Here is a 14,822-nt window from a genome sequence, read left to right on the forward strand (position 1 = left end):
ACTCTCCTCTCAAAGCCTTCCAATTCTAAATGCTGAGTTTCCACTAATTAGAAGACTTACATAGATTAGGCAAACCCAGCACGATGAGGAAGAAATCATTAGCAAAAGAGACAGCCCTAGGTTGAAAAAAATGCCTATCGCTAATTAACCACAAACTAAAAAGTTATTTGGCTCCTCTGCTTCAACTTCCTTTTGCAGGGATACTTCAACAACCTCTGGGTCGGTCGCTGTAAACCTTAAATGCAATAATGTGTATCCCAAGCTCACAATCATATAATCATCACGATTTATATGCAAAGTCCATTCACATCCATGGTCTCATCTGATTTTTTACGGAAACCCTGTGGGGCAAGTGGAGCCTGTATGAATACTAAATTTCCAGGAAGATGAAAGCGACTGTCGGAAGGTTCAACAACTTGTCACTTAACCCGGTTAAGACACAATTTCCTCAACTGTAAAGCCGGGTCTTTAATCACTAACCACCTCATCAGACAGGTGTAGAGATGCCTCGGAAGCTTATCAACCAATGCCCCTCCCTTCACGCCTGACTTCCGTGGCCTCTGGTCCGTGCAGTGCCCAGCACGCCCACCCAAGCGACGCAGACTGTTTCGCGCGTCAGAGGAATCCCCCCGGCGAGTCCTCGCTCGCCCTGAGGCACGAGGCGTGGGGACCGGTCTTCTCTGGGCCTGTTCCCACGAGACCGCAAGCAGAGTTAAAGCCCCCGCCTCCCTCGCCGCCCTGGCTGGGCCCAGGACCCTTGCCGCACAGCCAGTCCCCAGTCCTGGCTCCTCACGATCTTGTTCTGGTCCGTGACGAACTCGTCTATGTTTTCCAAATAAAGCTGGTCAGCCATGGTGCTTCGGCGTTGGGCTCCGCCGCCTTTGAGCTGCTCCAGCCGCCACAACCGCAGCTCCCGCCGGCGGGAAACGTCTTTCCTCCCTCACAGGTCTCGGGCCGTTTCCCACGGCAACAAAGGCGACGCACTACGGCGGCCGTCGGGGGGCCAAACTAGTTTCGGAGGCAGCGCAGGCTGAAGTAAGGCGGAGCTACTAAGAATAGACGGAAGTGAGGGACTAGGAGCAGGGGCGTGGTCTGCAAGGGCGGTTTGCGGAGCTCAGGTTTCAAGGGTCACGTCTGCTCCGAGTAAAACACCTCACCCTTAGGATCCACAGTGAAATGGTAAAATCATCCTTGCCCTCTCATATCTTTATTCAACAAATATTTATCAAGATTCTATTCCAGGCACTTCTTAGGTACTAGGGACACAGCAGTGAATAAAGATGGAAATAAACCAGTAATTTTAGTAGAGTGATCCCATCTGGAATTAAGTACTGCGTATTATAATCTCTCAGAGTTGAGAAATTAGGGACAGTTTTCCAGAGGGAATGGGAGAAGGGGATAATGGCAATTGCAGGACAGGAAAATAATGCATTGTAGCTAGGATGTTGGGAGAAGAAGCCAAGGAGGAGAGGGGATATTTGGAAGAAACCAAACCATGTTGTGCCAAGAAGGCAGTGTGAAGAGACACATGAACTTCATTCTCAAGGAAGAGTTTTCAGGTTGGGGAATTTCAACTAAAATTTCTCCTAACAATTAAAGAACCCTAAATAACTAACGTCAGCATAAACCAGTGTAGTTTAGTATGGTGGCATACCTGAACCTTAAAAAGACACTGTCAGTTATTTTCTCAGCAAAACGGGTTTATTCTGCAATAGCAGAGAATTGCAAATTCAGGACAAGCAAACTACAACAAAACTACAAGTATGTCCGGGGAACAAAGTAGAGGAGTGCTCTGTTATAGAAGAAAGGGGGAGAATTGGGGAATGTTCTAAACAAAAAGTCCATTGGAGGAAACTGGGAGTCGCATGTGTCATGTCTGCTCATTGGCTGTGCTGTAAGTCTCTCATTGGCTGGGGTGTTGCTGAGTTGTTGCTGGAGGAAGAAACTCCTCCCTCTTTCTAGTGGGTGGTTAAGTAGCCAAAATAATAGTAAGTTGTAAGATGTGTCCCTCTTCCTTGCTGTGGGGGCTACAGAGTGGTGGGCATGAGGCCTCTCCCTGCAGGGCTCCTGATGCCATTATCAGTGAAGCATCTAAATTTTCACAAGCTCTGGAGTTAGAGCCTGGATTTGAATTGTGATTTTGTTATTTGCTATGTGAATCCTTAACTTACTTTTCCTTGCAAGCCTATTTCCCCATCTGTAATATGGAAGTAATAATAGTACCCACTGCAAAGTTTTGTTGCAACATGCGTTCACTGAAGACATAGCAAAAGTTTCCTAAGGGCCAGGCACTGTTCTGGGTCCCGGGTCGCTGGGATACAACCATGACCAATTATGCAGGGAGCCTGTTTACAGGCAGCCTACCTTTTCTTGTGAGGATGGATATTTAAGTGAGGAATATTAGCGTCTTAAAATAGGATAATGGTAGTGGAAATTGGGAAAACTGATTGACTTGGGTTTTCTTTTTAGAGTCAACAATACCTGCTGATGAATTAGATTTGTGGAGTGTAGGAAAGACAGGAATCAAGGAAAATACCTACATTCGGAACCTAAATCTTTAAGTAAATGGCAATGCCTTTGACTGCTGAGATGTGAAACAGAAAGAGCACATGAGAAAAATGAAAGAATTCTATTTGGCTAAAGTTATAAACAACATAATACACATAAAACCCTCACACCATGCCTGCACTCGATAAAATCAGTACAGTTGGCTATTACATTACTATCCACCAGGCACACTACCAGGAGCTTCGAGAGCAAGATTTCAGTTAATCCTCATAGCGACCCTGCATATGGATTGCGTTTGTCTGTATTTTATAGACTAGATTGCTGAGGCTTAAGAGAGGAGACAAGGATTTTCCAGGTCACAAGGTTAAGTGGTAGTACTGAGATTGGAACTCAGTTGTCTCGTCCTTACTCCACAGGGGTGGGAAACAAGTCAAGATAACTGACCCAAGAAGAGTCTCAATACTACCCCACACCAAAGGGAGCAATGATAATACTGTATACCGTACTTGCCCCAACATAATCCTAGATATGCCAATATTAAAAGAGTTACATAACTTTTAGCAGTCAAATTAATGGTTACCCTTGGGAGGATGGAAACTGGAAGACTTCGAGAAGAAGGCAATGCTCTGGTTTGGGATCCAAGTGCTGGTCTCATGGGTGCAGTGAGTTTATGAAAATGAATTGAACTGTACATTTCTGATATGTAGAGTTTTCTGTATGTATGCACCAATAAAAATTTTAAGAATAGTGATTGTTTAAGGAATCTTAACTACTATGCCAACCAGGAAGATTAAAAATAAGTACAGGTATTGGAAAGAATTAGTTTTAGTTTCATCTTAACCAGAAAGATATTCTGGGTGGAAGGGATAATGGATAAAAATAGATCCCAGGCAAGACAGCAATGGGATTATCAAATTAAGACAAGTGATCCTTATCTGGAGTGGAAGTCATGGGACTGGAAAGGAATGACCACAGCTATATCCAGGTGGAGGCAGGCTAGGAGTTGGTCTTCTACCTTAGGGGCAGGGTTGCTGCAGGAGGAAGGGGTGGCTTCTCTGTTTGTGTCTGAGGCCTGCCCAACTTGAACATTCCTACGTCAGGGAAGGGTAGCTAAATAGAAAGCACAGTAGGTTTTGGAAATGTATTTTTCTTTTGAAAAGCAAGCAAACACACAAAATCCTGTGCTTGAATCCCAGTTTTACCACTTCCTAGCTGTGTGGCTCTAGGCAAATCATAGTCCTGAAGTTCATGAAGGGACAATAAAGCAGTGGTTTACTGATAAATGTTTAACAACCAATTTGCTGAATTTAAAAAGCCCTGATTTATAGTGGTTGCCAAACTTGTGCAGTGTAAATACTCCCACCATAGCATATTCGAGCTATCGATAGTGATGTCACCAGATGCAGAGTTAGAGACGCAGTGTCACCATTATTTCCACCATATAAGTATGATAAACAACATCGAGAGCATAGGTGGTAGTAACATGTAGTAAAATAATTAAGAAGTAATGAGATTTGAATATTTCTTTGTTTTTAATATGATTTATTTCATTGTAAATTAACAATTTGATTTTTAGTAATGGCTAACAACTGACTTGCAAACTTTCTGTAACTTTAATATTCAGTGCTCATAAGCAAATACAGGCCACTGTAAATAATTTAAATACTGCGCATAATTGAGGGGATTAAAGTACCATGTTCTGTGCCTGACAGATAGCTAAGTGCTCCATAAATGGTAATTGGTATTATATAACTAACATTTATATATCACTAACTATATGCCAGGCTCTGTTCCAAGTGCTTTACAATTATTAACACATTTAATCTCAATAAGAACCCTAGAAAGTAAGGCTGATATTATCCCTTTTTCAGATGAGTAATGTTAACACAGAGAGGTTAAGCAACTTGCCCAAGGCCACACAGTGGCAGAGCCAGAATTATAACCCAGGCAGTCTGGCTTCAGCATCTATCATCTTAAACACTGTGTTTTTCTGCCTAATTATTAGCTTATAACTGCTTATCGGAAAACTAATAATAAGTTCAATGAACTCCAACATATTTTATTGTAGAACTTTGGAATCTTTGTGCACATAAGTCAAATCAGAATTGTTTTTCAGTGGAGGCCAAGTAACAAATGGTATATACTCAGTATCTACAGGATACAGGAACACAGAGGCAGACAAACAGGAATCAATCTTGGAAGTTTCAGGACAGTGGTTGTGGGTCAGACCTTTGATTAGGTTGAGGGAGGGAACCACAGCTAGCAAATACCAGTAAACAAGACCAGGACTGTGTCCAGAAGACAAGAGTTTATTTTTATAGATCATTTAGTCGTATGGTCAAAAATAAGCCAGTAGAGAGGACCCCTCTGCACTTTAACTCATACAACCCATAGGTGAGAGTCTTTCAGCTCCTGTACATTGCTGGGATGATATAACTATACTAAACACCTCCCATGTTGTGGTGCCTTTTACAGACTCATTTGATCCTCAAACAGTCATGTTCAATTCTATCATCTCTTCACATAAAAGCACCCACAGGTCACAGGGAAAGCAGTATAGCACAGAGAAGACAAGTAGTGACTCTATAGCATCTTACTATGCTGATGGACAGTGACTGCAATGGGGTGTGTGTGTGGGGACTTGATAATATGGGTGAATGTAGTATAAGCTAATTAAAAATTGCTCATGTGAAACCTTCATAAGATTGTATATCAATGATTCCTTAATAAAAATAAAAAACTTAAAAAAATAAAATAAAAAGGCACCCACATATGAAATCAATTTTATGTTAATTGCAAGAGTGAATGGGAAACAATTGCATATAGGTTCCAAGGCAAGGTTTGCTTAAACTGACAACTAAGTAGGATTTTAAAGTTGTTCTCATTCCAGTAACTGTGACAACCCCACCAGCATCTAATAGGTTCTCAATAAATGTTTATGGGCTCAAGTTCAATTACACTGAAGGCAGTGAGATGTGAGAGGGAGAAAAACTGGATTAATTTACAAGGAGACTTGAAATATCATTCACTATTACATCTCATTCACTGAGTGTGTCAAGTGTGCAAGCACCATTCTAGGTCTTTTACTTGAATGTTCTCTTTTAGTCTTCCAAACAAGTCTATAAACTGTAAAGTCAGTAAATATTACTACTCACCTACTGCTCCCCCTATTTTATAGATAAGGAAACTTGAGCTCAAAAAGGTTAAGTAACTTGCCCCAAACCATACAGGTAGGAAGTGGTGGAGACAGGTTTCATCCCAGGTGTGCCGAAGGCCATGCTCAAACCCTGCTGTCATTAGAGGAGAGCATTTGGCTGATTTTTAGTCTCTTCTAAGAGGCTCTTGTCGTTTTTTCCCTTATACATGTTTGAATGTTTATGAGACCATATAATTGTTATCAGAAAAAAAATGAACATATTTTCATTAAAAAAAAGGAGGGGGCATTTAACAATGTAAAATTAACTCATTTTCTGATTCCAGGCATCTGTGATGTGTTCCCTATTTGAAATATGAAAGGCAAATCTCCCAAAAGCAAAGTACCACCCTTCCTACCTATACCTTAAATGCTGCTTTAAAAAAGACCAAAAAACAAAAAACCTTACTCCCTGTTCCATAAAAGTGAGACTTAACATCAGCGTTAAGAACGAGAGCAGTCCTCAGAAACCAGAAGAAGCAATCAACCCATGTATTTGCTAAGCAAAGGAAGGCAGACCAACTGCTGGAGCAGCATTGTCAGCTGATACCAGCAGTGGGAGCCATAGGGTCAAGACTCTTCAGCCTCCAGGGCTCAAAAGAGAACCTAAGGTTTGTGGAAATGTATAAAATTTCTGGACATGAGAGATTCCATTCTGAAATTCCATTTTCCTTTCTAACTAATGAACTTTTAACTGGGCTAGAATCAGTAATTGTTTTACAAGCAGTTGCTCATAAAATCTAACAGAGCCACTAGCATTCAGACGTTAAAATGTTGCCATGAACTTTATGATGACAGAATAGTTAACGAATGCATACCAAGAATAGTTTTGCTTAACAGCACCAATACAATCAGTCAGAGGGTAATTAAAAGTGGCTCAACCAGTTAGCACCAAATTAAGTTTTTTTCTCTTTTCTTCTCTTTTTCTTCTCTTTTCTCTTTTTCTTCTTTATCTAAATTATGTAATTACCTCCATTCTTCCTCATAAAAACCCAGGGCTCTCCCTACATAAGCAGGACACTTTTCTGGTTACTCTGGAATCTGTGCTCCCCAAATTACAATTCTGAGACCCTAAAGAAAAGGCCTTTTTCTTTTTCAATATTGCCTCCTTTTTTTGCTTGACAGGTTGATGTTAGAAATAGAAGGTCAACCCTCCTCTATCCCCTCTTCATCTCCACTTCATCCCCAAAATGATTGGCATCAGAGAGTCTAATGATTCTGACAGGGCCAGGGCAAGAAGACAAGGCTCAAAGCTGGGGAAAGGGTGAGTAGTGGTCAATGAATATGCAGGCAGGTTCCCAGACTCAGAGGAGGGGAAGGAGGCCAGGCCTCTGACCAGGACAGGGGGCCTACTGGAACAGCTCAGGAACCCCACCAGCTAGCTAGGCTTTAGGGCTGCCACAGGTCCCTTAATGATAGCATTCCAGGCAAGACAACAGGTCAGAACCAAGGAATACAAGCTTAACGATTATGATTTGGGAGCCATATAACTGTCCAAGGGTTATATGGCTTCCAGAGGCCCAGGACTTAATAACACTAAAGTATTCATTAGACCATTCAGATATTCATTCATCAAACATTATTCAAGGCCACCTGTTTTCAGGCCCTGTGTGGCCTGGTCTCCACCCCTGGGAATTTAGTCTGTAGGAAGTAAACAGCAGGACATTGTGAGGGAAGCACGGGTGCCACAGAAACCCTGCAGACAGAGGCAACTAACCCAGCCTGAGGGGCAGAGTTCATGTGGGGAAACTGGACCGAGGCATCCAGGACTAGATGCCATGTAATCCCACCTTTCATTTTAGGCAAAATATACAAGAAAAGAAATCAGACTGCAGTCTTTGTTACAGCTTTTAACAACACAGAACAAGCCAATACTTCCTCTGCTTTAAAAAAGCTGTTTTGTGAGAACATGTGTATCTTGTGGAATGCACAGCCACCAAGGCCAGGACACATCAACCTTCCTGGCAGCTGGGGAGACAGGAGCCCAGGGGAGGGTGAAATCAATCTCCAGGTGCTGTTCTAACACTTCTTATCGGTTCTTAAAAATCAATGTAAAACCCCTCCGTTACCCAAACAAGGAAGGTGAGCCAGGAGGGCATTCACATACTGGTTTCCCTGCCACACCTGCAGCTCACACAAGCCCCAAGAGGTTCACACGGCTACCTTTGCTGCATCAGGCAGTCAGGAAAAAAGGAGAACTGCACCCTGCCCGCATTTCGCAGTTGCTTTGCATATTGTTTTCCTTTCGCCATTCCCTTGGGCTTTGGAAAGCTGCTTTGGAGGGGTGTGTGGCCAGTACTTTCTCTGTTAGCATCTTTGTTGCAAGCATTTTCACAGCAGAAGTAATTGGCTGTAAGGCCATTTTGCCATAAAAGATAAAATCACAAAAAACATGAGGGACATTCATTTAAAAGGACATAGAGGTGATAGTTCACTTCATTGTGCTTTGCTTTATTACTCTTCACAGATACTGCATTTTTTATAATTGAAGGTTTGTGGCAACCCTGCATTGAGCAAGGCAATCGGCGCCATTTTTCCAACAGCATTTGCTCACTTCATGTCTCTGGGCTACATTTTGGTAATTCTTGCAGTATTTCAAACTTTTTCATTATTATTATTGTGTTTGTTATGGTGATCTGTGATCAGCGATGTTTGATGTTACTATTGCAATGTTGTTTTCATGCCTGCTAACACAATATCCATTGTGCAGTCCTTGGATGAAGGAGTCATTTAGATGTTCAAGTCTTATTATTTAAGAAATACCTTTCATAAGATTACAGCTGCCATAGTTAGTGATTCTTCTGATGGATCTGGGCAAAGTAAATTGAAAACCTTCTGGAAATGATTCACATTACAGGTATCTTTAAGAACATTTGTGATTCATGGGAATAGGCCAAAATGTCAACAGTAACAGGAGCTGGGAAAAGTTGAATCCAACCCTCATGGATGACTTTGAGGGGGCTCAAGACATCAGTGGAGGAAGTAACTGCAGATATGTAAAAACAGCAAGAGAACTACTAGAATTAGAAGTGGAGCCTAGGGTGTGACTGATAATTGCAGTCTCACAATAAAACTTGAACAGATGTGGAGTTGCTTCTTATGGATGAGGCAAGAAAGTGGATTCTTGAAATGGAATCTACTCCTGGTTAAGATGCTGTGAAGATTGTTGAAATGACAAAAAGCATTTAGAATATCACAAAGCTTAGTTGCTATAGCAGTATCAGGGTTTGAGAGGATTGACTCCAATTTTGAAAGGAGTTCTACTGTGGGTATGCTATCAATTTTTTTTAAATGCTAACAGCTACAGAGAAATCATTCATGAAAGGAATAGTCAACTGATGTGACAAACTTCATTGTTGTCATATTTTAAGAAATTGCTACCGCCACCCCGACCTTCAGCAGCCACCACATCAACATCCAGGCAAGGCCCTCCACCAGCAAACAGACCACAACCTGCTGAAAGCTCTGATGATGCTTAGCAGTTTTTAGCAAGAAAGCAGTTTTCAGTTAAGGCACATACATTGATTACTTTTAGACATAATGCTATTGCATACTTCGTAGACTACAGTATAAAGTGTAAACCTAACTTTTATAGCTGTGGGGAAACCAAAAAATTTCATTTGACTGTCTTTATTGCCATATATTGGTAGTCTGGAGCCAAAGCTGCAGTATCTCTGAGGTCTGCCTGTAAATGAAACACGAAAAATGAATAACAAAATTAGGAAGAGTTTATTGGCATATACAAAATACATGTAAAATGTATAGGGTAGATTCATGGCAATACTGTGTAAATAAGTGATTTTATTTTGTGGATTTACCTAAGCATCTGTCTTCAAAGACTTTTGTTCATAGTACTACGCATTTTTTGTTGTTGTTGATTCATCTCTCATTCAGCATTGCCGTTTTTTTCACTAAAGTTTCTTCTTTCATTAAAAGCGGTCTCAGTTGCCTAATACTAAGATGCATACCTGTAACTGAGCTTTGTCTTGTGTTGTGAGAGCCTTCTATGCCGCTTTTTGTTCTTGGCATTTTGTTACATGTTCATTGGTAGATGTTCCAAAGTCCTATGGGAAATGTGGATTCAAAACTCTGCACCACTGTGTAGACCATGCTTATATAAAAGCGGGGTCAATGAAGAAATTAAACCAAACTGTCAACCAATTATTTTTTCTTTTTATCCTTTAGGGAAAAATTCACTTATACTAATTATTTATGTGGCACATGTAGACTTAGGCCAATTAGTTATGCTTATGGTGACACTACCTAGAGCTGGAGGGATGATGGTAAAAGTGAAGATAATTGGAAATTGGTTATGAGTTTTGTCATAAGCATATAATTTCTGGGTTATTGAAATTGGGGGTGGGTGTTGGAGGGATTGGCATTCAGGGTTAGAGAAAAGTGTACAATCCTTTTCTCAGAGATGATTGCTCTTTGGCTCCCAGCCCTGCTGGTTGGGAAGACTTCCTGAGGAAATGGCATGTGGCCTTGTTTTAGGATTGAGTAAAGGGGCAAAGGCCATTCTAGACACAGTCCTGATAGAGTGAACTGATTTCTTGGCCTCATTTTCTCTCTCTTGGCATCACTGTTTCTCTCTCTGTCACTATTCTGTTTTGTTCTTTGGCTTACCCATGGTTTCTACTTCTTCAAAATTTTACTTTAAACACAGTCATAGGTTGCCATGGCTCATCTCCACCCTTACCTCCAGCTTTTGCCCTGTCACTACAGATTTTCTCAACAATTCCACATTTTGTAATTCCTAAATGGTTGGACCTGATTTGCTCAGCTTATCTCAGGTTTTTTATTTTTTTTAATCTCAGATTATCAGTATCTTTTTCAGGATACTGAGCAGCCAGGGCACAGATTCCTCCTAGACAGGTGCTCATTCATTCGTTCTTCAAATGTTCACTGAGTACCTTCTATAAACTCACTGATAGACTCCTTGGTTCCCAGGGAATGGGAATCCTCCAAAGGTCTTTTCATCCCTGGATTCCCAGAACCCAGCATGGCTAGGGCTGGCATGCTGTAGGCCCTTAGCAAATATTTGTCAACTGATAACTGAATGGCTGCATGAGTAGATGGATGGATGAAATTGAGTTAAATATTGTTCTGCTCTATAATCCCTTTTGTTGATCTACAGAATATTGTTTGTGGAAGGTGTTGTCTACCTTTCCTTCCACCGTTGAAATTCTAGGTAGTCTGTTAACAGAGTGAGTATTACTGATAAGGTAACAGAGGAAATCCAGCTTCCTTCAAAGGCCCAGTGATCAGAAATGAGAGGAGAGAAGTGACCTTTTGTGGACAAAAGTTAGGACCAAATCCAGATTTTATACAGGCTTGAGGGCTGTAAAGAGCACTGCTTCTGGGGACCCCAAATGGAGGCTTCATAGGTTCCTATATAAGTAATCTCTATACATAGTATTTTATCTAGTAAACACTCTAAATATTTTGGGTTGACTAATTTGAGGTATCTTACCTTTCAGTATTTTCTCCCAAGACTCTAGAGTAGAAGAAAAATCAGATGGTAGACTTCCCCCAAACTATTTCACCTTTCTTTGTACCACAAGGAGATACTTCCATTTCACCTCTGGTCTCCCTGTACCTGCTGTATTTCAGACCCTCCTTATCATCAGTCTTTTCTTTTTAAACTAGTTTTTCTGCTTATAAAGGAAATTCAGGCTCATTCTCATCTTATCTAGTATCATCTCTGTTCCAGTCTCTCCCTGCCCCCACCCCAACCATCTTTAATACCAATTCCAGAATGATGTTTCTAAAACACAGATCAATGATGTCACCTCCTGCTTAAAGGCACAATCCAATTTTAGAGCACTCACATCACCCCCAAAAAGTTCTCTCATGCCCTCATTCCCAACTTATACAATCAATCCCACCTGGAGCCCAGCAATCACTGATCTGCTTTCAGTCTCTATAATTTTGTCTTTTCTAGAAATTTCATATAAATGGAAGCATACAACATGTAGTTTTTGTGTATGGCTTCTTCTATGGGCTGAATTGTGCACCCCGCCCCCAATCCCCCCAAAGAGGAGTTTAGGACTCCTCTTTTCTCCTATAACCCTTTGAGCATCTATCAAACAAGATTACAGTATCAAATGGACTATTTCTTAGGAAAAGGAATGGCTGGTTGGTGTGTTACTTATTTCTCTACTCCTAGTGTCCAGAACCTATGACATAGTTGGTGCTCAATAAATTTGCTTAAGGAATGAATAGATGAATGAATAACTCAGCCATTTAGTAAGGCTGTACTGGTGCTTACTATGTGTTTGGTATAATGTTAGCCACAAAGGGACCACAAAAGATATAAAGGATGTGTTTGAAGTATTTAAGGAATTTTTAGTTAAGTTGAAAAAACAAGACCTACTAGGGAAAACTGATTAGAGAACAAAGTAACAAAGAATTAAGTTGCTGAAGAACACTGGACACACAGACAGACCTCTGTGCAAATTCTGGCATATGTCTTGGGTCAAACCACCTAGCCTCCCTTACTTTGGCTTCTACATCAGTAAAATGGAGACAATAATCAGACATTCTGAGTTAGAGGTACTAGTAGAATATAGTGCTAATAATTAAACACCTCTCTTCTTTGGACAGTGCTTTATGGAACTTTATGAAGCCATTTCACATCCTTTATCTCCTTTATCAACTTTGTGAGATAAATAGACAAGGATTATAGTTTAGCACCTATGACAGACTGTAAAAATGGCCAGGAATAATTATCCCCTTCCCTCCATCTATGCCTTATGAAAATGCCCTTCCACACTGACTCCCATTTGGCTTTGTTATTTTCTTTGACAAGAAACATGCTGAGCCTGGAGGCTTGACTTCTCTTGTTGCACTTGGAATCCTGAGACCACCAGGTGAATGAGCCTAAGCTAGGCTGCTGGAGGACGAAAGGCCACATGGAGAACCAGGGTGCCCCAGTCAATAGTCAGGCATTGACTGCCCATCACTAAATATGTGAGTGAGGCCATGCTAGACCCCCAGCCACCACCCAGCTTGCCAGCGGACTGTACTATGAGGGAACCCAACATAGCTGAGCTGACCAAGACCAGTCAACCTATAGAACTGTGAGCTAAATAAAACCATTATTGTTTTTAAGGCACTGTGTTTCAGGGTGAGTCATTATATAGCAAAAGCTAGCTGATACAGAGGATCAGAGCACTAAAGCTTTGGAGCTAAGGAGCCTGGGTTTAATTCCAGCTCTGCCACATACTAGCTATGTGGCCATGGGCAAGCTACTCCACCTTTCTGAGCTTCAGTGTCCTCATCTGAACAAAGGTGTAATGGCAGTGACCATCTCCTGGGTTGCAAGGATTCAGTAAGATGATAGATGTCAGACTTAAGCTTTGCCACTTGGCTTGGCTCAGCAGAACTGCCTCATAGAGGGAGCTGTTACTCGGATGAGAAAACTAAACTCCCAGATGTTTAATTACTTTCTTCAAGCTCACATGGCCAGAAAATGACTGAACTTGGGACTCACACTGGACTTGTTACCCCCACCCAGTCTAGGATTCCAGATAAACTGCTGGGGGAGATTGCCTGGGGGTGAGAAGGGGCATTCAGTGTCCACCTGGTGACAGTCTGTCTTCTGTCTCATCTCTGTGTGAAGCTTATGTAGTTAATGAATGATCAAGCTGAAGTTTTATAAAGATTAATCTGGTAACACAAAGTGCATCTCATTGCGGACACTGGCAGTCCTATCCCTTTAGTCTCTGGATCCCATATCTCCCCAAGTCTGTTTTCTTTCTGTACTGTTTCTCCAATTTCCTCTTTTCTCTCTATTTTCTTACCTCCGCCCTTGCTCCATTCCAGGAGCTCTGCAACAGCCTCCAGCTCCCTTTGGTATCTCCTGATCCAACCCTTTCTCCTCTCTGGGTATCCTTCAGCCACACTTTGGAATCTGTACCAGTACATCTCTGGTGCTCACCAGGGGACAGATTCTGCTTGTAGGTTTTACTCAGAATACATAGATGGCTTCTGGGTATTGGGATAAAAGCCTTCCATATGCATCAGACACCCCATCCATACAACAAGGGATCCAGGACAGGGCCTTACAAGACCGGATCCATTTGGAGGGTGGAGCACAAGCAGGTATGTTCCATCAACAAGCAGCAGATGGCAGGGTCATCTCTCCTTTTTTCATCTCCCACTAGCAGCTGCCAATGTTCCTTCTCATGGAAAAATAACAATGAATATTAGGACCTCCACAACCAGTCACGAAACACTCTGGGCCAAACCTTGATTGAATTAATTGCCTGGACTTAGAGAATATGAGATTTCACATTAAAATCAGATTTCAGTCTTCAGTTATGAATGAAGATCCAAACATCTAGCTGCCACCTTTTGCCAAGCCATGTGCTCTACCACGCATCACTCCCTGCGGCATACCAACACTAAGGCCAAGTGCATTCATCACTGGTCAAAGTGCTTGTACCATTATTTTTCTTGACCTTCTTTTTAATAAGTGAAATATTTCTTGACCATGTCTTCAACAAAAGGTGAAAATAAGAGCCTGATTGAGAGGACCACCAGTTTCAAAAGAAAAAAGGGAAAGAACTCATTTTTTGTGAAAATGAAATGAGCACAGTATGCTGGATACAACCTGAAATGCCATTATGAAAATAAGGTAAATAAGAGTTAAGAATATGGAAAAAATATGAGATGAAAAAGCAACAACATGGAAGAATGGACCAAAACTTCAACAGAATTTATGCTTTTGAATGTAAATAATATTTCTGTTATAAACTGTAAGGGGGGATAAAGTATAAGCAAATAGAGTAAGTAAAACAGTAATGCCTTACAGAGGTTGTAGGCATTTGAGATTCCACTGTCTAATTCAACCCAACCCCCTAACATACCTTTATGGATGATGTAGCTGAAGTCCAGAGACATTAGGTAACTTATCCAAGGTCACACAGGTAGGAAGTCACAAAGCTGGAAATAGAAATTATGTCTTTGGACTCTATATCCTCTGCTTCTTCCATATATCCAACGGCCACATAGCCTAACCAACATTTGTTGAATTGATGAAAGGAAACATAGTGTAAGAGAAAAAACATTAAGTTGTGAGTCCTAGATTCCAGTCTGAGCTGTACCACTGACCAGC

At 41.3% G+C, this 14,822-nt stretch overlaps 1 protein-coding gene across 3 annotated transcripts in view; it reads right to left on the minus strand.

Annotated features, from left to right (window-relative positions):
• The window catches only part of POLD3 (DNA polymerase delta 3, accessory subunit), a 158,735-nt gene that overhangs the window by 56,211 nt on the left and 87,702 nt on the right, over nt 1-14,822 (minus strand). Inside the window, exon 1 of one of the 3 annotated variants that reach the window (XM_037026285.2) lies at nt 767-1,014. The exons of 1 other annotated variant lie outside the window; for it this stretch is intronic. In XM_037026285.2, the coding sequence (XP_036882180.1) occupies nt 767-853 (87 nt within the window). In that variant the 5' untranslated portion in view covers nt 854-1,014. Of the gene's footprint in view, nt 1-766; nt 1,015-14,822 lie in introns of those variants that run through there. One more of the 3 variants, XM_017668027.3, reaches the window with a different exon arrangement.

The sequence above is a fragment of the Manis javanica genome, chromosome 11, assembly GCF_040802235.1.
Source record: "Manis javanica isolate MJ-LG chromosome 11, MJ_LKY, whole genome shotgun sequence".
NCBI classification, from domain to species: domain Eukaryota; kingdom Metazoa; phylum Chordata; class Mammalia; order Pholidota; family Manidae; genus Manis; species Manis javanica.